This window comes from Rhopalosiphum padi, chromosome 2, assembly GCF_020882245.1.
Source record: "Rhopalosiphum padi isolate XX-2018 chromosome 2, ASM2088224v1, whole genome shotgun sequence".
Classification (NCBI taxonomy): domain Eukaryota; kingdom Metazoa; phylum Arthropoda; class Insecta; order Hemiptera; family Aphididae; genus Rhopalosiphum; species Rhopalosiphum padi.
Window position 1 is genome coordinate 19,770,830 of NC_083598.1, and position 21,125 is coordinate 19,791,954.

At 27.5% G+C, this 21,125-nt stretch overlaps 1 protein-coding gene across 1 annotated transcript; it reads left to right on the plus strand.

Annotated features, from left to right (window-relative positions):
- Window positions 1–1,027: 1,027 nt before the first annotated feature.
- LOC132921997 (STAM-binding protein) lies at window positions 1,028–9,444 on the plus strand. The gene is made up of 10 exons (XM_060985287.1): window positions 1,028–1,623; window positions 1,693–1,791; window positions 2,625–2,793; window positions 3,845–4,017; window positions 4,104–4,211; window positions 4,371–4,545; window positions 4,637–4,774; window positions 6,167–6,279; window positions 6,343–6,448; window positions 6,971–9,444. The coding sequence occupies exons 1-10, from the start codon at window positions 1,499–1,501 to the stop codon at window positions 7,028–7,030; spliced, it is 1,266 nt and encodes a 421-aa protein (XP_060841270.1). The 5' UTR covers window positions 1,028–1,498; the 3' UTR covers window positions 7,031–9,444.
- Window positions 9,445–21,125: the final 11,681 nt, after the last annotated feature.

The window sequence follows — 21,125 nt, forward strand, 5'->3', positions numbered from 1 at the left end:
AAGTAATTATTAATACATTTTCCTTTTTGTATCGTCATAATTTCTTATACGATTCTTACATTTTTACTTTCATGCTCTAAAGCAAAATACTACATTATTCGGAGTATTTTAATATGTAAAAATTAAATTTCCAACTAGTTGTAGCTTATGAGCTAAAAATGTTTTAATTATTATTGAACGCCGAACGGAATGGAGTGGTAATCAGAGAAAGAGAATAATCCGCAAAATGTTAATACCCTACTTCGTTATTACTATAAACAGTTTAAATACCTATAGCTCTCATAAACTACTCGTACAAAACTTTATTTTTACGATTGAATTAATTCTTACAAAAAATATTGAATTTTTAAAATTAATAATACACGTAAAAAGTTTCAAGTACACACTTTTAATATTCAAAATTAAAACAAAGTAATTGTTAATTGTTATTCTTCGTTTAAATATCATAATTTCATCCAAATTTGAACTAAAAATACTCGTATAAACAACAACTTTTTTTTTTTAATTTTTTTATTACATTAAACTACTTATGAGAAATCTTGTTTTAATTTTTTAATCCTTAGCTATAAAAAGTTGAACATTACATTTCTAACTATAAAATTATTTGCAAATTTAATTTTTTCAAAATTTAAACTAATGCTTATAACAAAATCGCGCATCTGTATTTTAAAAAAGCTATATAATAACATATGAAGAATCTTGTATTAAATTTATAAGTTTTTTTTACTGAACCAAAACTGTTTATTATTTAGAGTAAAAATTATTATTAGAATACATGAAATACCTACTTAGTACTTATAATTACAAATTTACAATTAATTCATAATAATTATATATTTATATCGAAAATTTAAAAGTTAAAAATAAAATATTTGTGTATTATGTTATTTCAACAATCTACTATCATCTACAATATTGTATTATTTGTTACCCCCACGACTATAGATAATTCATAATTGTGTTTGCTATCATGCTACTATCAACACTATCAAGTATTAACTTCAGAATAATTCTGTGTACTAAATTATATAGTATATAGTATATACATAGTATCGAAGTATCGAGATTCGAGGGACAAACTGAGAAAAACATTTACAATATTTATAATACTAGGTTTAGGTGCTTAAGTATATCGTTAGTTATTTAATTATACCGTACAAGTGTACAACTGTCAACAAATAACCAAAATTAATTACAATTAAGTTTTAACATGATATATCCACGTCATAAAGCTCAAAACCAGTAACTTCTCGCATTACACTGGTCTGTCATATTTTAATTACTTATTGAATAATTACTAACCTTATCATGTTTTATCACAAGGTAACGTACTAACGTGCCTCTCATAGATTAAAGCAGAAAAAAAATGTTTTCATTACTTTGCACTCGAATCTCATATTATTTACCGTCATTTGTATTATTAATACAATTTGTTGTCTTTTAAGATAGTTAAACATTTCATTCAAAATTGAATTTGATTGTAAAATATAAAATAAACATGAGTCATAATCTAACTAATAGTGAAGATATTAATGAAGACATACTACCGCCAGAAAAAAGAATTCAAACATTATTGTTGTTGAGTTCTAAAATTGAGTTAAACACGAATATAGCAGCTAGAAAGTATGATTTTGCAATATAAAATATATAAACTTATATAGTATAAAATACAATAATTTTACTTTTTCATAGATATTACCGATCAGGGCGAGAGATGATTAGTATGGCTGATGTATATACAAAAGAAAACAATTTGGAACAAGCATACATTCTTTACATGCGATTTATGACGTAAGATTTAAATATTTAACTACTTCACAATAAATTGATTTTCTTTCAGCTAAAATAAATATTAACAAATTAAAGTATATTGAGTGTTTTAAATAACTTAGTAGTTACTATAAATAGGTAATACCTAAGTATAATTTATTTTAATTTTTTCTTCAATATTTTATAAGAAATATTAAAATACTTGATAAATCATTTATTAGTTTTTTACCTTCTAATAGATTTATTTCTGAAATTAATTACTATTCCATTTGTAAGATATTGTATTTGACTAAGTTATAGAAATTATCTAAAGTATGTAATTTAACTTTATTTATAAATTATCTACGGTTAAAATTGTTTTTGTTGATTTATTAATGATGTTAATAGATTTAGTTTAATATAATGTAATAGTTATTTATTTTATTAAGTACATGTTATTTAGTTTGATAATGATTAATTTTAAAATAAAGAAATGGAAAGATATTCTTAAATTTTCATTTCATGTAATAAAAAATAAATTAAATTTATTAATTATAATATTATATCTATTTAATTTTTTAATTTTTATTGTCTAAAATGTTTTACCAATTTGAATATTTTCTGAATTAATTTTATAACTAATAGTATAATAGTACAGTTTAATAAAATAGATTTGCCAGTTACAGTTTTGTTGGGAACTTTATTTGCTAATTAAATATTTATTATAAACTTCATATTTTGAAAAAATAGAAAGAAGAATTGATTTGATTTGATTTTTTTTTTTTTTTTTTTTTATTAGGAATAAGAAACTGAAAAAGTGTTTTATTATTATTATAAACTTACTCGACATTTCATAATTTTTATTTTTATTTTAGATTATTTTTGGAAACTATTAATGAACATCCTGATTACAAAAATGTACCAATTGAAGAACGCAATTTAAATTATCGGGCTCTCCGCGAAGTCCTCCCAATAGCAGAAAATATAAAAACTAAATTATTAGAACAATATAGTACTGAATATGAATTGTGTCAAGAACGAAAAGTAAATATCATTTTAATACAATACATTTATAAATAACACTTATTTTAGTGTCTTTAAGTCAATTTTAATTTTTGCACCATTTCTGTTAGATTAAGTTTACTTTAAAAAAATATAGGACCATCCATAAATGAGGGTATCAAAAAGAGATATTTACATTTATTTTTAAAACATACAAGTACGAGTATATGAGTTTTATTATGCATGTACATTACAGATAAGTTAAATAATTGTAGTGATACTATAAACTATAAAGTATATAAGTATATTTAGGTATTCGCTAGCATATCAAAATAGTCTTGATTAAATCCATGTTGAATCCTTTCTCCAAATCAATACCCACAATTTATTTAAAAATTAAGTTAATAAAAAATAGAAATCAGTTTTTTTCTATTGTAATATTTATTTTAAAATTAAAATAAAAAATACATCATATATTTGATAAATAAATACAATTTAATAACTTAATAAATCTTCATAATATATAAGGAATATTCTTCATCTTATTTACTTACTTATTGGACTAAACTAAATAATTCTCTTAACAATTCATGTTTAAATATTTAACAAATACAATTTACATGTATCTGTTGCCATGTATGACATACTGATGGTTGACTTTGGATTCATTACCCTTCCTAAATAAAACCATAATCTTAACCTAAACATCAAGTTACATTTTTTTGTTAAAACTTTGACTAAAAAAAAATTATATTCACTTCTAAAATAACCTTTATCAATCATTAATACAAATACAATTTTGAATATATAAAACTATTTTCATGATTTAAAATTTTATAAATACTTATTTGTTTATTAATGATTACACTTTAGTATTTTAATTAAAAATAATACCCAAATAACTAAGTCATTATGTTCAATATACAAGATATTATAATATGTGTGTATTATATTTTTTTTATTATTTAGGATATCATTTTCTTGGAAATTCATATTTTATTCATTCAATAAATGTGTGGTTATTATTATTTATTAATAAGAAAATCAGACTAATAATGTAACCTAATATATTTAATAATATTTATATTAATAGGCATTACAAGAATTTAAAGAAAAACGTGATAAAAAATTATTAAGTTTAGAAAAAAATGATACGCCATCTATTCAAAATGTCACTCAAAAACATTTAAATACAATTTCAAATAATACCACAGTACCTGAACTAAATAATACTTATTTAAATAATCCTACATCATTTGAATTAAGGTAAAATTTAAATTTAACAATATTGCAATATTATTGATGTAATATTAAGCAATCCAAGATATGTATTTATTTAAAATTGTTTTTAGACCATCAGATCATTCAGAACACAATTTAATCAATTTTAATGAATTGGATGATAATACTCTACCATCAAATATACCTACACATTCAAATTCAAAAATAGAATTCAATCAGTAAGTAGTTATTTTAAATTTGACCCTATGCTGATTGGAAATATGTAAAATTATATAATATTTAAAAATTCAGTCTGATTTTGATTTTATAAAAATTATAAGAATTATATTCAGTATTTAATATTAAAAGTTGTGTTTGACATCAATTATTTTTTTTAGACATAAACCTATTGTTGATAGAAGTACCAAACCAATGTTGTACAAGAACACTACATGTCCGTACAATCTTCGCCAAATAATAGTTCCAGGCAATTTAACTAAAAGATTCCTCGAACAAGCACAACGGAATACATTCAATAATTTAGAAACTTGTGGCATATTAGCAGGAAAATTGGTAATTTTATTCTCAATATTTTTATTGAATGTTTTTATTTTGAGCTGTATATTTCATGTTTAACAAACGTTTTTATTTTAATAATTATTAGAGTTCTAACTGTTTAATTGTCACTCATTTAATGATTCCAAAACAAAGTGGTACATCAGATTCATGTACTACAATGAATGAAGAAGACATTTTTGAATTTCAAGACAAGCAAGATCTTATTACTTTAGGATGGATACATGTAAGATTGATTGGAAAATACAATTTATCTTATTAATACAGTAGAATTTTGGTAATCTGACAGATATCAGACCACGCTACAGCCAGATTAACAAAAACGGCGGATTAATTGAGGGTTTTACATAAAATCGCATTTTTACTTATTGAAAAATTTAAAAAATATACTGAATAAAAATTAAATATCTAATAGGTTTATTCAGATTTAATCTGTTATTACTTAGTTTTATCTAACGTTTTATCGTTTACGAAAGTAACTTTATATATAAATACATATTGGTACCTATAGGTTAATATTGCCGGATTATAGAACGGCCGGATTACCGAGATTCTGCTGTATTTAAAATTAAGGCCCTTAGTTAATGACTGTTTTTTTTCATTTTAAATCAGGTGTCGTCACTCGTCAGCGAATAATTTAAAAGCTGATATCTGCTCACCTTATCTTTATTTAAAGCCCACAAACACATTTTAAGCATGGTCCATAAAATTTTTTAGAAATAATAGTTGGTTTGTTGCCTAAAATGTTCAAGATCCCTATTTTATATGATGATTTACTTGCTAAAAATATGTTTAAATCAGTGGTTCTCAAACTTTTTTTAACGTACCACTTAAGTATATTATCAATCAGTCGCGTACCACTCATGATTAAAAATAGAACGATCCAAATTCCAAATTTTATAGTTAAATACATTTATTTTAAATAATAAATCAGTAAAATACTACAACTGCAGTATAATTATTTTTTATTTATTAGTTTTTTAAAATAAGATATGAATTAAATAATTAAATGGGTTTATTATCCAAAAACGGCCCTCCGCGTTCCACAGTTTGAGAACCGCTGGTTTAAATAATTTAAAAGTCAAAATTTAGATTATTTTGTATTTTAAATTCTAAGCAGAGTAAAGGTATTTAAATATTAATTTTACAATCATGTATTATTTTTTTGTGTCGTAAGAAAGTATTACTCCCATATGTGTTGTCTCCATCTTACAAGTGCGCAACATAGCAAATTTACGCTCAGCTTTATTTTATATTTGTATGTGATTTCACTTTACTTTTTATCATTTTCCATTAATTGATAGAAAAATTATGGCCTTTTTATTAAATTTGACACTATTAATAGATCAATCAATAATATTCAATAACACATAATTATTTTGTTATATTTTAATTTTATGTTACATTTGATTTAGAAAACTAGGCGGAATAATTAAAAAATGTAATATTATCTTTGTAATTTTTATAGTTTTAAATTTTTTCAGATCAATTTTTAATGTTTCTTAAGTTATTAACTCTAATCTTTGTTTATTATCTATTTTAAATGTTAAGCATTTTTTTTTTCTTAAATATTCTTGATTAATGAAATTTATATGTAATTATTATTTATGTTTAACAGACTCATCCAACACAAACTTCTTTTATGTCAAGTGTAGATTTACATACACAATATTCATATCAGTTAATGATGCCAGAAGCTATTGCAATTGTCTGTGCACCTAAATATAATGAGTAATATTATTTCATTGTGTTTTGTTATTATTTATATTTAAGTTTAATTTATATTGTTTTTAGATCAAATTTCTTCTTTTTGACGCCTTATCATGGATTACAAGTTATAGCCGATTGCAAATTTTTCAGTGGTTTCCATACACATAACACAGATGGTGATATTTATGCCGTATGTATTAATTTATTATTAGTATTATTGAATAGGACATAGGTCATATGTGTTTTTAATGTGATTACCAAGTTCGGGGATTCTTACATTTGTTTACACTATAGACTTTACAATATAACATACAAAAATACTAAAAAACATTTTTTATTTTTTATTTTTATTATTAATAAATATTTAAAAAATTCAAATCTATACCTCCGAAGATTCATAGACCACAGATTAAAAACCCCTAACTTAATTATTATATTTAACATTGTTAATTATCAATAGTAACTGATTAATAAGAGGACAAAGAATTATAAAATTGTTGTTTTTTTCTGTTTTAAGCTCTCTTAGGACAGAAAAAATTAATTTTATTATTTATTTATTTTTTTATTTTATTATATTATGGTCCTTGAAACTTACATTAAAATAAAGCAAAATGAAGGACTCTTTAACATTAATAACTAATAGGCAATATTTGTTACCCAATTATTTTTGAGCTATATTGAAAACTTAAAAATGTACTGTATTTTATTTTAGATTGCCGAACATTATGTATTGGATGACAACTTGCTGGTCAATGTGGTTGATTTTAGATAATAAGAAAATTACAGTATTTTAAACATTTTTTTAAATGTTAACCATGTGAAAAATTAAAGTAGTAGGTCTATCTATTGTATGTTCTGGCACAATCTACTTTTTTCAACTTATTTAATAATATCTTACTCAAAAAAAAAAAATTAAATAATAGTGAATATATTTTTATCATTTATTAATTTTAAAAGCAAAAAAAAACTATTTATACTTATTACTAATTTCCTTTGTTTTTTTTTTTGTATCTATTTCTATTTAATTATTTTAACTATTTAAAATTATTCATTTTATATTTTTCTGATTCCTAAAAAGTCAATGTTAATTACAGTTTTAAAACTGTTTCAACATTTCTCAATATCCACTAAAAACAAAAATTTGAATCAAGCTTTTACAACCAACAATTTTTAAATTAAAAGAAGACTATTTTTTAAATTTTTATTCTAAAATTTTAAATTAATTGTCTACATTTTTCTATATTTTCCACCAATTATTTTTATTTTATTTCTAAATTCAAAACAAATTCTTAATTTATTGTTTATTATTTTAAAGTAAATATTCTTTGTAACAGCAATTTCTTGGTAAAAAAATTATAAGCCACACAATTTTTTTTTTTCAATTTTGTCATCTGTTAATGAATTACAACAGGTAATTTTTGTAATAAAATTTTAAATGGTTTTGACACAATATACATTTAATAGGTAAAATCACACTGTTGATTAATTTCATGCCTTTATAATTTAATTATAATGTAAACAATTTTAAGGCTAGATTTACATCATTGGAATACCAAAATGAGGAAACTGAAACTTATTTGCCCATAGCTTGATATTAACTCATCAAGTCAACAAAATTAATACCACTGAACAATTTTTGTAGTTTGAAGTGTCTTTCAACTAACTAATAAAACTTAAACATTTTTCATCTATTTTGAGATGAAGTCGATTGTGTTCTGTAAATTATCAGAACATACAGTAGATGAAAGGTACTTATCTACTAAAACTAATTCACGTTTTGTTTATCTAGTAATTATTAAAACTTGGTATTTGTTGATTCTAAGAAATATATCTTATTCATTATTTTAAAATAATTATAATGGTTTATCTCGATTTTTACTTATTTATTAAATATTATTATTAACTATTGATTAATAAATTATTTTTGATATTTATGTCTTCATGTGAATTTTCATTAGTCTTTATAAATGGTTAAATATTTAAAAAATTTAAAGTTAGGATTATATATTCTCTAATCGTAAATTAATGCAAATACAACAAATTATGTTGTTGGGTAACTCATGAATATCATTATAATTTATAAAGAGTGATTTTTGAAAAACACGTTACTAAACCAGTTAATTTTAATTATATTAATTAAGTATGCATTTATTAAATCAGACATTTTGTTATTACATTAGGGAAATTTTTTTATTGACCTATTACCAACAATACATTAAATAAATATTAAACTAATAACTAATTAATATAAATATTATGTTTAATCAAGGAAATTATTTAATTTTCAAGATATTATCTTTAAAGTTTAATTATTTGTATTTTATTCATATATATTTACAGTTCAATATTTTTTACTATAAATTAATATTTATAAATAAAATATAATATATAGAGGTATACTTTTTTTTAAATAAGTATACCAATTAATTTACTTCAACATGTTCTATCAATATATGTATGAATAGTAGATAATAAAATATGTAACCAATTTTAGATTATAAATAAATATTTGTTTAAAATTATTTTGATTACAATAATACATCCAATTGTCACTTAATTATTAGTTACATATTATGTAAGTTATAAGTAACAAAATGAGGTTAAATTTATACATGTTCATTAATTGGTAATAGTAATTCTAAGTGTTAGCTCCATAATAATAAAAGGAAGAAATTCCTATAGGCTGTTAACAGTGCCGCAACTATACCAATTTGGGTTTGTCGTTTGTGTGTAAATAAAATTAATGGGCCCCCTCCCTCTTTAACATTTTTATCATTGGGACCCTGGATCCGTGTGTATGACATACACAACATACCCAGTTATTGCGGCACTGGCTGTTTGTTTATTATGTTCTTTTTAACAAAAAAAAAAAAAAAAAAATGAATGAATAATCACATATATTGACAAATTAGTTTTGTCACCAAAATTATTTTTTGTTTTTTTTTTTGCAAAATTTAAGATAGTTCCATTTTAAATTGTGTTTTGTTATACATGTAATCTATTATATGTTTGCATTGTTGTTGTTGTTGTTATTGTTTATCAACATTTTGAGTATTAATTTAATTTGAATAGGTATGATAATTTAATATTTATCAATTATCAATATACTCAGTTTTTCATTAAAAAATATTTATAAAATTGAATTAATATTATTGAATAAAATTTATGACATTTTTCATTCACTCATTAATGTCTAATATTGACTTTGCTACTATTTTAAAAACCAACAATTTTTTTTTTGTTCACCAGCCTCATAGTTCAATAATATACTCGAACAACTTGGTAGAAATGAAAATGCTTTAGCACCGTCTTAAATAAAACCACCAGCTATTATTTTTTAAATAAATTATAAAATATAAAATAAAAACTACCCAACACAGTTATTTCAACTATAGTGTATACTTCTTGTATCTATGTACAAATACTATACAAAATTACAAATGTTTATTTAATATTTATATAGGAGTTATACAATTATAAAATTAATTAAAAAAAGGAATCATAATAATAATAATATTATATTATCAGGAATCATGTGAACTTGAACAATCAAGTTAGAATTTGATTGATCCAAAATGTATTGCATAACATGTTTTCAACAATTTACATTTACTTAGTAACTTTTTTCTTTTGAGCCAAATAAATTAAAAGTTTTAAGTATATATATATATAGTCGTTTTAATAAGTGATTTGAATCGCGAAAGTTTATTATCATATAATATCTCTGATCTTCTAAGACAGCGCTTTGAAATATCAAATTATATCTTATTCTAATAATACTATAGTATATATTATATTATAATCGTCGACATACTTAAAGAGAAGTCATGGATTTTATATTTTTATTAAACCTGTTATAACATATTTGTAATAAAGACGGTAATAAAACTTGCGAGAAAGAATTTTATAATTAATTATTAATAAATGCATATTTTATTAGTTAATGCATATAGCACAGTATTATTAGTAGAATAAGATATAATTCGATATTTCAAATCACTTATTAAAACAACCACGCTTAGCGCTATGATTTTACGTATTTAAAAATATACACTGTGGTGGTTAATTGGATTTAAATAATCTCATACAAGCTTTAATGTCAGTACCTACAAAATTTAAAAACATTAATATTATTTTATGAACATTTTAATTTATTTTTCAATTAAAAAATTATTATTAAATAGTATATAATCATTAAAATTAACGAATGTCATAATATTTTTGGTGAAATAGTATAATAATAAATAAATGTCAATAACTCAGTAATATATATCTAAATAAATAACACAAATCTTACATAAATTGGAATAGAATTAATAAATTCCAATTTTCGTGTCCTAGAAAAATAATAGGCTATATAAATTATGTTAGATCCACCCCTAGTCCATCGAAGTTGAGATTTCTTGTTCCTCTTTTCACATCAGGTGCCGGTTAATTCTTCGGTTTGCTGGAAAATTCATCTTAAAATCGTTAGCTCAATAGTCAATATAATCAAAATATTTTTTTTATGAATTATTCTTTTTTTCTCAGTTGGAGATATATCTAATCACCGTCGAATCATTGGGAATGACCATATATTATTATATAGATGTGTGGCAGACAACAGGCGTGCGGTAAACCGCATACGACAAGAATACCCATAATTTTTCTCTTAAACGAGATATTTCTTTAGTTTAAACCAATGGCGGCTTGAGTCTTCATAACTCAAAGAGCAAGTTTCTAAACAACCAACCCATCCACCCACCAAATACATTTACGAGGATCAATGTAATAATTTTAGGTTCTTCTTTAGTTAAATTTTTCATTAACTTTTACAATTTATGATATAGATACACTTATTTTTTTACTTGAATGATCATAAATTATGAATAACCTGTTAAACTTAAAACATTTTTTCCCCCATTTTCGGGGCAGTTGCTCCTAGTATTCTTATAACAAGCCGCCCCTGGTTTAAACTCTAAATAAAAACAATTTATAAATTATAATAAGTAAATAAAGTAAAATTTATTATCTAAAATGTATTGTTAGTTATTCCCAATTGTATTCTATGCTTCATATTATCTTCAATTAATTTCTCGTCATTGTCCATACATTTTATGAAATCATTCTCAGACAAATACTCATCAGTATTGATAGATGTTGTCTGATCGTATAATTTTTTGAACATTTTTTCCTGCACACGTATTAGGATGTTTAGGCAATCTTGTATACTTTTTGACACGTGTTTTTGAACAATAAGTTACCTATTAAGTGTTTTTTGAAAATCTGTTAAATTCTGTATTATTTTTAGAGAAAAAATTTATTTTAAATGTTTTTCATTCTCCTAACGTTATTTTTTTTATCCTAAGAATACATTATACAAACATTATTATATAATATACCTTTAAGTTGTTTTATTAAAGAATTATCACTTGTATCTTCTTTTTCTTTAAATGTGGGTGATAAAAGATAATGATGTTTTTAATAAAGACATATTTAATTATTTTAATTTAATTAGGTACTTTCTTGTTTGTTTCGGAAGTTAAACTGAATTGTACCATCACTGGCATTACTACTGAACCGTACTTGAAATGACATAATAAACTTGTCAAACAATCAATTACATTCAGTCTGTGGACTGATTATAACTTCCACTGCCTCACAGTGTTCATAAACTATGATAAAAACGTTCTAAAGCGTTTAACGTCGAGTAAGTTGCCATGAAGCGCGGTGGTACACTCGGCCGCACATAAAAATAAAATGTCGAGTGTTCGACGTTTACGTGTCGCAACATGCTCGGAGGCTGACGATCGGCCAAACGCAATCGGGGACGCATAAAAATAGTACGTTGCACACCGATAAACCGATCCAAATCGCAAATGGTATTTTGCGATCGTACAAAAATACAATGTCGGTGTCAGAGATGACGTCGTCTCAATGGGATATAGTAAAAATGAAAAAAAGCAAAAACAAATATCGCGTGATATGGAATTACTGAAACGCACAAACAATGGTCAGCTTTGAGTGAAGTGACGACGTCTAGTTACGGTGGCACTATACACTTTATAGTACTGAACGAGGTCCAATGTCTATACATATTATATATATCAAAATATTGTGGTGACATCACTGACATCGTGTTACGGATTAAACGCTGTGAAAAATCTCCGCCGCCGCCGTAACGTGTCGCTATGTCGCCGTAGTATTTGGTACTGTATAGTCTGGGAGCGGCGTCGTCAACCACGCGCTCGTTTACAGCTAACCACCAAGCCGTTAGAGTTTTCGGATGGCCGAATAACGTGCGTAGTTGACTTATATACCGACATAAGCAGTTTACTTATTGCAGCATTTTCCCCGTGTGTCGCAGCCGTCTTGTTCGACGACTTCGAGTAATGGCAAAGGTTTTCGACGCCGTTCACGATATTTTCGCCTAACCTAATGCAGCGGGAACTACAGTACCACACGGTCGACGCAGCTTCCCCAGAATGCTCCGGATTATGGCAACAAACCAAAGATATCCGGAATTTGTTCTTCACTTCTTATAATAGTTATAGTTTATAACTCTTGACCAGAACCACGTCTTCAGGTCTTCTTCTATACGTGCACGACATCGCCGTCGAACCCGTCCACAATAATCGATGCAATGATTTTTATTCGTAGATTGTCATTGAGTACTTATATGAAGATCGCTTCCATAAATAAGATTGTAATAAACATGATGATAATATCATCGACGACCTCGTTATAACAACAGTGAATCCGACTTGATTGGTAGACTACTTACGATGCCACGATAGTAGATTCCGTCGCTTAATCTGCGTCTGCATGTCCTCCTCGATGACATCTATTAAGTTAGCCGACCGGTATCAGCATGTCTGCTGTACTATGTCTTTCGTAACGTGGTGTGTACCACTGTAGTGGTCGTCCAAGTGTGCAGGCAGTGGCCCGGCGCCAGCCAATAACCAATATAGCTATCGTCGTATTATAGCTATATTTGTTATACCTATTTGTTTTATGATTATAAAATTATAATATTTTTATTCTTATTGCAAAAAAAAAAAAATAACAAATTATAAAATTTAGTTAAATAATCAAGTTAAATCAAATGCAGATAGTATATATGTTGAAATACTTCGATTATTAGACATTACAAATACTAATAGATAAACTGATCTATATAAGTATTTGGACGTTATAATACATTATTATCATTAATATGTGTTGTTCTATGCATAAATGTAGTTAAATTGTCTATACAATGCGCCGGACAAGCCGAGTAATGCGATACACATAATGCATTATTGGCTAATAACTTCTAGCATTTGCATATATATATATATATATTTTTTTTTTTTTTTTGAGAGAGAGGTTCTAGAGATACCTAAATGAGCTATAAATTTGTTTCAGATAACTAAGAAGCTAAATACGAAATTTTATGTTGCATATTTCGAAGTAAAAGTGCTATTTTGCTTTTTTCTATTTTGCCGACATTATTTTTGCATATTTATTATTTTTTTTTTCAATTTCGTAGCCTTGTTAAAACATTTTTTCTTAATAATAACAAGTAGTTATAGTCGTATTAATTATTTATATTAGTAATTCATTCATATTATTTTTTTTTTTCTAATATTATTTATATAATATGTTGTATAATATTATAAGAAGAAACTATATATAACTACACGAGTCAAGTTTAGGCGCCACGTGACGTAGCGAGAATGTACTCCCGAAACTTGGTAATCACTTGGTGATAAGGAAACCAATTTTTTTTATCCAAATATTTTTTTTCGTATATTTTAATATTTTTAGAGCATATTATTACGCTTATTATAACAACCTTATTTAGATCTATAAATTATGAGTCCTGATTATTATTATAAAATATAATATTATTATATGCTAAAATGATTAAATAAATATATATTTATTTAATCAGTTTAGCTGTAAACACAGGCGTTATTAGCTATAGATAATTACTATACAATATCAATTATTTTATTAATCATTCATTACCATGGCCACCTGTTATGGGGTTTTAAAAAAAAATTAATTTCATGTCTTTTTAAGAAAGTAGGGTATTTGTTAAATTTATGAAGCATATTGGCAGTAGCGGAAGAAGACTCATTAGCGCCACTAACAATCTTGAAAAAAGCGCTTTATTATCAATTAAAAAAAAAAAAAAATGCGTTAATAACAATAATAAATGGAAAACTGTTGGAACAATTTGGCATTTTCATAATTTCATTATTAAATTCACACTTGGTGTACTAGTGTGTATAAATAAATAAATTAAAAATCATTTCTAAGTGTTTAATGAAAAACATTTCGTTAATGTTACTTTCGTAGGCCACTTAGCCATACCCTTGCTACGCTGCTATACCTATATATAATACTCATAGTACTTTAGTAGTTAGTATTACTTCTTATTATCGTAAAAGGTACGTATACGCCCATACACGGTAGAAGATAGGTATATATGTAAAAATTATCTAACATTATAAATTATTAAACTGATGATACTGTCTTACAAAATTAAAATATCACAATACATTTAATTTTCATACATTTTAATATGATATTTTAATAGTAGTTATTGAAATTCTCAATCTAGCTATTTAAAGTAAATATATACATAAAAATAAAAACTGTAGATAATCTTATAAAAAAAACAAAAATCAAAAATGTGCCGAAAAAAAATATGTTATAAATGACAAAATTGTAGAGTACTCAACAAATGAACAAACAAATACAAATACGATTGTGTTAAACATTTATTTCTGAAATAGACCACATAAAATATAATATGTATTATTTAAAAATGTTTTATTAATTTAAAATGTATGACAATACCATAAGATTGATAACTTATAAATTATAGTATTTTAACTTTTTTAATACTTTAAATTTAAAAAAAAAACCAATGAGGTTCACTCCTAAATATTGTTCTCTATAATTTTATGTACTTTTACTCTAAAACCACTTTTTGATGCCGCTTTGTTTGTTGGCCGTAGACAAGTTTTTACCGCTGAAAATGACCAGCGTGGCGTCCTCTGAAGCCAATGCACAGGGGCGATCGGCGATCGCCCCCTTGGCCCCCGCGGAGTCGGCGCCCATGTATATGTTTATTTATTTATTTTTTTTTTTTATTTAAATTAAGCCTCGGCAACAATGGCCATTAGCAACAATGAGTTTAACTCTAAATTATTAACATATTATATAATTTATATATTAAAGACTATTTATAAGGTTTGACTTAGTAATAAATGTTATTATGGGTCTTATGTTGTCTGGGTGGAGGGCTTCTGATAAGATGTTTGAAATGCCAGCTTCCCGTCTATCCGTTTCGTATGAAAGACATTCAGTTAAGATGTGTTTGATTGAGAGTGGAGTACCGCAGGTATCGCATATGGGTGGGTCTTCTTTCTTCATCAGATACTGGTGTGTTAATTTATTTATTATATACATCAAAATATTGTAGTGACATATTTAATTACATCACTGACATCGTTGATGACGGGGCACATTAATTTGCATCGGCATCGGCGTGCTCTCGAAATGCCGTATGACGTACCTATATAATATACATTATACAGGCCCGGATTGTTATTTATTATGATACATGGGCCGCTTGCTAAAATATCTAGCTAAATTAACTGGGTCGGTAAAATTATTGTGCTCGGTAAGTTTCTGGGTCCCAATCCGACCCTGACGTTATATATATCAATCTGGCGCTTGCCTGGCCGGCCGGTAATTTGATTGGGATTGCCGTTGACCACCGCAACGCTGACCTGTGAAAAATGTCCGCCGCCCGTCGTAACGCGCCGCTATATCACCGTAATATTTGGTACTGTAGTCGGGCGGCGTCGTTATCCGCGCTTTTACAGATGACCGCAACAATGTCGGTGTCAGAGATGTCTCAACACAGTCAACAGGATATTGTACAAATGAAAAAAAAAACAAAAACAAATATCGCGTGATACGGTATTACGGGAACGCACAAACAATGGTCAGCTTTGAGTGCAGTGACGACGTCTAGTTGCGGTGGCACTAAATAGTACTGAACGAGATCCAATGTCTATACATATTATATATATCAAAATACTTATAATAAATAATTTGACACGTTTTTTTGAACAATAAGTTCAACAAAAAGTTAATAAAAATAAAAACGTCGGGTGTTCGACGTTTACGTGTCGCAACACGCGTGGAGGCTGACGATCGGCAGAACGCAATCGGGGACGCATAAAAATAGTACGTTGCACACCGATAAACCGATCCAAATCGCAAATGACATTTTGCGATCGTACAAAAATACAATGTCGGTGTCAGAGATGACGTCGTCTCAATGGGATATTGTAAAAATGAAAAAAAAAACAAAAACAAATATCGCGTGATATGGAATTACGGAAACGCACAAACAATTGGTCAGCTTTGAGTGCAGTGACGACGTCTAGTTACGGTGGCACTATACAATAAATATTACTGAACGAGGTCCAATGTCTATACATATTATATATATAAAAATAGTGTGGTGACATCACTGACATCGTGTCACGGATTAAACCGCTGTGAAAAATCTCCACCGCCGTCGTAACGTGTCGTCATATCGCCGTAGTATTTGGTACTGTGGTCGGGGAGCGGCGTCGTCAGCCGCGCGCTCGTTTACAGCTAACCACCAAGCCGCCAGAGTTTTCGGGTGGCCGAATAACGGGCGTAGTTGACTTATATACCGACATAAGCAGTTTACTTATTGCAGCATTTTCCCCGTGTGTCGTAGTCGTTCTGTTCGATGATAACACACGAGGTCGACGAACGGACGACCGGTATATACTATATGCTATGGGGATGCCAATTACATACCAAGACGAATGGTGAATATTGTCGGGCGGCTATACAATTAACGCACCAAAACGATATATGATTTTAAGTGTACCAATACAATCGTCATTCAATCAACACTTACTAATTTTTAGAGTTATGTATAATATTATCGTTTATATTTTTCAAAATTTATAAAACTTCTAAACGTTTATAATCTGGAGGGCTGTGGTCCTCTTGCCATAGCCTTGCGGTTTTTAGCCGTCTTGATGCCCACTGACACACAGTATGACACATTATGAGTACCTATAAGACTTAAAATTCTTTTAAAAAATACTTTTAACTAAAAAAATCCATTCAGCTATACATTATTATGTTCTCGACTAACGTCTAACGGTATACTACACAGTGTCAAGTTAAACCACTCTATAGTCTATGTTTCTATAGGTCATCTACAGTTTACCGGCTTACCGCACGCCTGTCATCAGCCACACATCTATATATAATATAGTTTATGGTCATTCCCAATGATTCGACAGCCATCAGATTTATCTTAACGATATATAACTTCTATAATTATAATTATAATTTTTATACTATTATATGTCTAACTACGCATGAGATAACCAGTTTAATAGTATTTTAATTTTAAAATATTAAATGCTATTACATTGATATAAAAAGATGGCTGCACGGTCCTTTTTGCACGCTACAACGTTTTTAGGGGCATCGCGAGCACCCCTCCTCTAAAAAATACGTATATTTAGTTTTTTTTTGTGAAAACGGCAAAAAGTGACGAGGGCCATAATAATAAAATAAAAATATTGATTATTTCGTGTTTTTTGCGCGTAAACTGTTTCGGCAACTCATCTAACAATGCGTGTTACTGTAACCAGTCAACATTTGTATTTTATACAGTTTTATTTTTCCGAAGACTATTAGTAGAACCATTGATAAAACTTTTAATTTTATATATAGGTACCTATATTTGTATTTATCCAGGCGCGAACGCAGGGGGTGGGTTTTTTTGGGAGTTTAAACCCACTCCGAAACATCAGGAACAAAAAATAAATTACCTGACCTACAAATGAATAATATGATATTTATGTACATTTTTTCTTCGAGGATGTTATCATCTTTTTAAACGATTAAAATAATTATGAATAATAAAAATATAATATTAAAAAAAAATAATTACCGCACTTTGACGTATTGTAGAACACCGATGAGATTTTGATCAAATCATACAGCCATTGATCACATTGATGTTTATTTATATACATATTTCTCTTTGGCCGATAGTTGCCACGTACATGTTTAATTATATACGTGCGATTTGACCTTAACGTACAGGTACGGCGAACTGATGTATATGGTTTGCGACGACGGCGAATGCACGTGTAAATTACTGCGGACAGGACTCTGCCGTCGGGATTTGAAGACGTAAAGAGGTACGTTTGCGGACAGCCACCGCACAGATCCTGATACTGTGTAACCGCCGTCCTGTCGGTAATGCTGTCCGTATCCGGTCGCCGTCGATGTCGCGCACCTGCACCGGCTGCACCGTATGTCCGGAAGCAGCAGCTAAGTCGACACTGCCAACATTTTTATTCCAAGCAACTCAGCCCGTACCGTCTTTGCCATCAATACGTCGTCGCTACCGTAGTCATCACTATTGGGTCCGAATCGTGGTTCACGTGCGTACCAATAGCCCCTGTTTGGTCCGTCACGCTGCGATAGCGATAGCCACCGTGACAGCGACGCGGAAATCCAAACAGTTTCAAGTGTACATCGCCACCGTGTGTGATCAATAAAATAATAATCATAACGATTATTACGACTGCATATCACACATGTGCGTTGTTAAATTCCAAACGCTCTAATTGTGTGCGGGTTACGAGTACGGGATACCAAAAATGGATCACATTGTTTTCGGGTTATAGGTTTTGTGTTCAGAACCGGGTAAAATTGTCTATGAGTTTCTTATTAGAAACTGGGTAAAATTTTCATGTAGTGTGGATAAAGCGCTATCGCTGCATTTTTGGGTTTCAACTGTTTCAAGCATGGAATAAATTAATATTTTTTTGCGTTTTACCCGTTTTTACTCCCCAAATTAATAATTTATCGGAATGAGAATATAGAAATTATGAATTATACGTTTTGATATAATACTAGCAGCCATTTTAAATCAGTTAGAATATAGGTAGTTAACATATTTAAATACATAAATCGCAAGTTTTTATTTGTGAAATATTATTTATAGAAAAAAATTGTCATTTGTAAAAAAAATGTATTACGTTACATAAGATAATATAACCTTCCTCCGGTTACTATTATTTAAATTCAACTTTTCTAATTTTATTCTAAAACTATACTTAGTATATAAATATTATTAAATAATATAGATATACAATAATATAGTACCTATATAAATCATTAGGTAATAAATATAAATATTAAATATGCTTATGATATGGTAATAATTTATTGGAAAAATTTATATTAGACAAACAGCTATTATTATAGCTGAACTGTTAAAATTAAAATACTCTTGCTGGGTTTTTAGTTTATAATAGTACAACAACTGAAATAAATAAACTGAAAATGTTTAAAAAATGTTTTTTGAATGAAATTAAAAAGATAAGAAAAAATAAATAGTTTATTAGTTCCTTATATTTATTAAAAAAAAAATAATAACAAACACTATTTAGCCAGCATAATATTATTTTATTAATATTTATTATAAATTATAATATAAAATATAAATTAATATAGTTTACGTTTAAATTATGCCTATAGCCATTGATTTTAAAATCAATGCTATAGCCAACTTATGATAAAAAGAAATAATACTAACTAGTAAAGCACTTTTTAAGTATTAAATAGGTAAATATATTTACCAGAGGCTTAGCAACGATATTGCGAAATGTGCCTACAAAAGTAGTATTTTTATTCTATCATCAAAACGACATTATTTTCATTATACATGTATCTTCTATTAAAAAGCTTTGTTTTTTTCGGTTTTTCATAGATTTTCTAGTCCCATTGATCTTGCATTTAATTTATGTTTTCGACTCACTTCTAACAGTTCAACCCATTGATATACAACAATATAGGGAATCAACTCGTACATACCTTTTAATGACCCGGGAATCAACTAATACTTAAAGTAAGTCTTGGGAAACAACTCACTTACTGCGGTCTTGGTTATCGGCGGTACAGGCCATCAACATTCGACAGTTTTGTTTTCAGTAGTTGCGACCCACGGCCTTTAATTCGTTTTTATGCGACCGAGCGCGGGCGGATGCGGTCGTTGTAAGCCGCAGTGTTCACGATGCACGAAAGAGATGAGTGAGCCGTCTCGTACTCACAGTGGACTATATAAAATCACCATAGACGTAGTCCGACTTAGTCCACACTGCTACCCCTTGTGTGTTGTCGAAACCCATTCAAATAGGCGTAAAATAAGTGTGCCGCTACACGAAGATCGTAGTATTTGCATAACCGCGTGTGTATAAACGTATGATATTTAACGGTCACTACACGTAAGGTGCAGTTGTTGATACGCATTCGATCTCGATATACATTTCCTTTAAAATGGAATTAATGCAACGTGAATAAATGCTAAAATTACTATATAATATTATAGTATATGTATATTATCAGTAGATAACGGATTTAAATGCTCTAAAAAACAAGAAAAATGCCTTAAAAAAATACGATTTAATGCACTCGTAACATAAATTTTTTTTTAATGCCATCTGCTAATAATAATACCGTACCTATTATAGTACTACAATAGGTTGAACTAATTTTCGCGAAAAAATCGTATGTAATATGCATTATATTATTTCGTAAGAAAATAAATTATTGCCTATTATAAAAAAAAAATAGAGGCTTTAAAGTATGAATCTATTTATACGATAATATTTAACTGTGGTAAGAAAAACTTATGAGAAACCTTGTACTAATTATCAAGATTTTTTACTCAAATAAAATATATAGGTAACTTTAGGTATTTATTTCAATTATTGTCGATAAAAAAAAGTTCCCTGGGTCTAAAAGCTTAA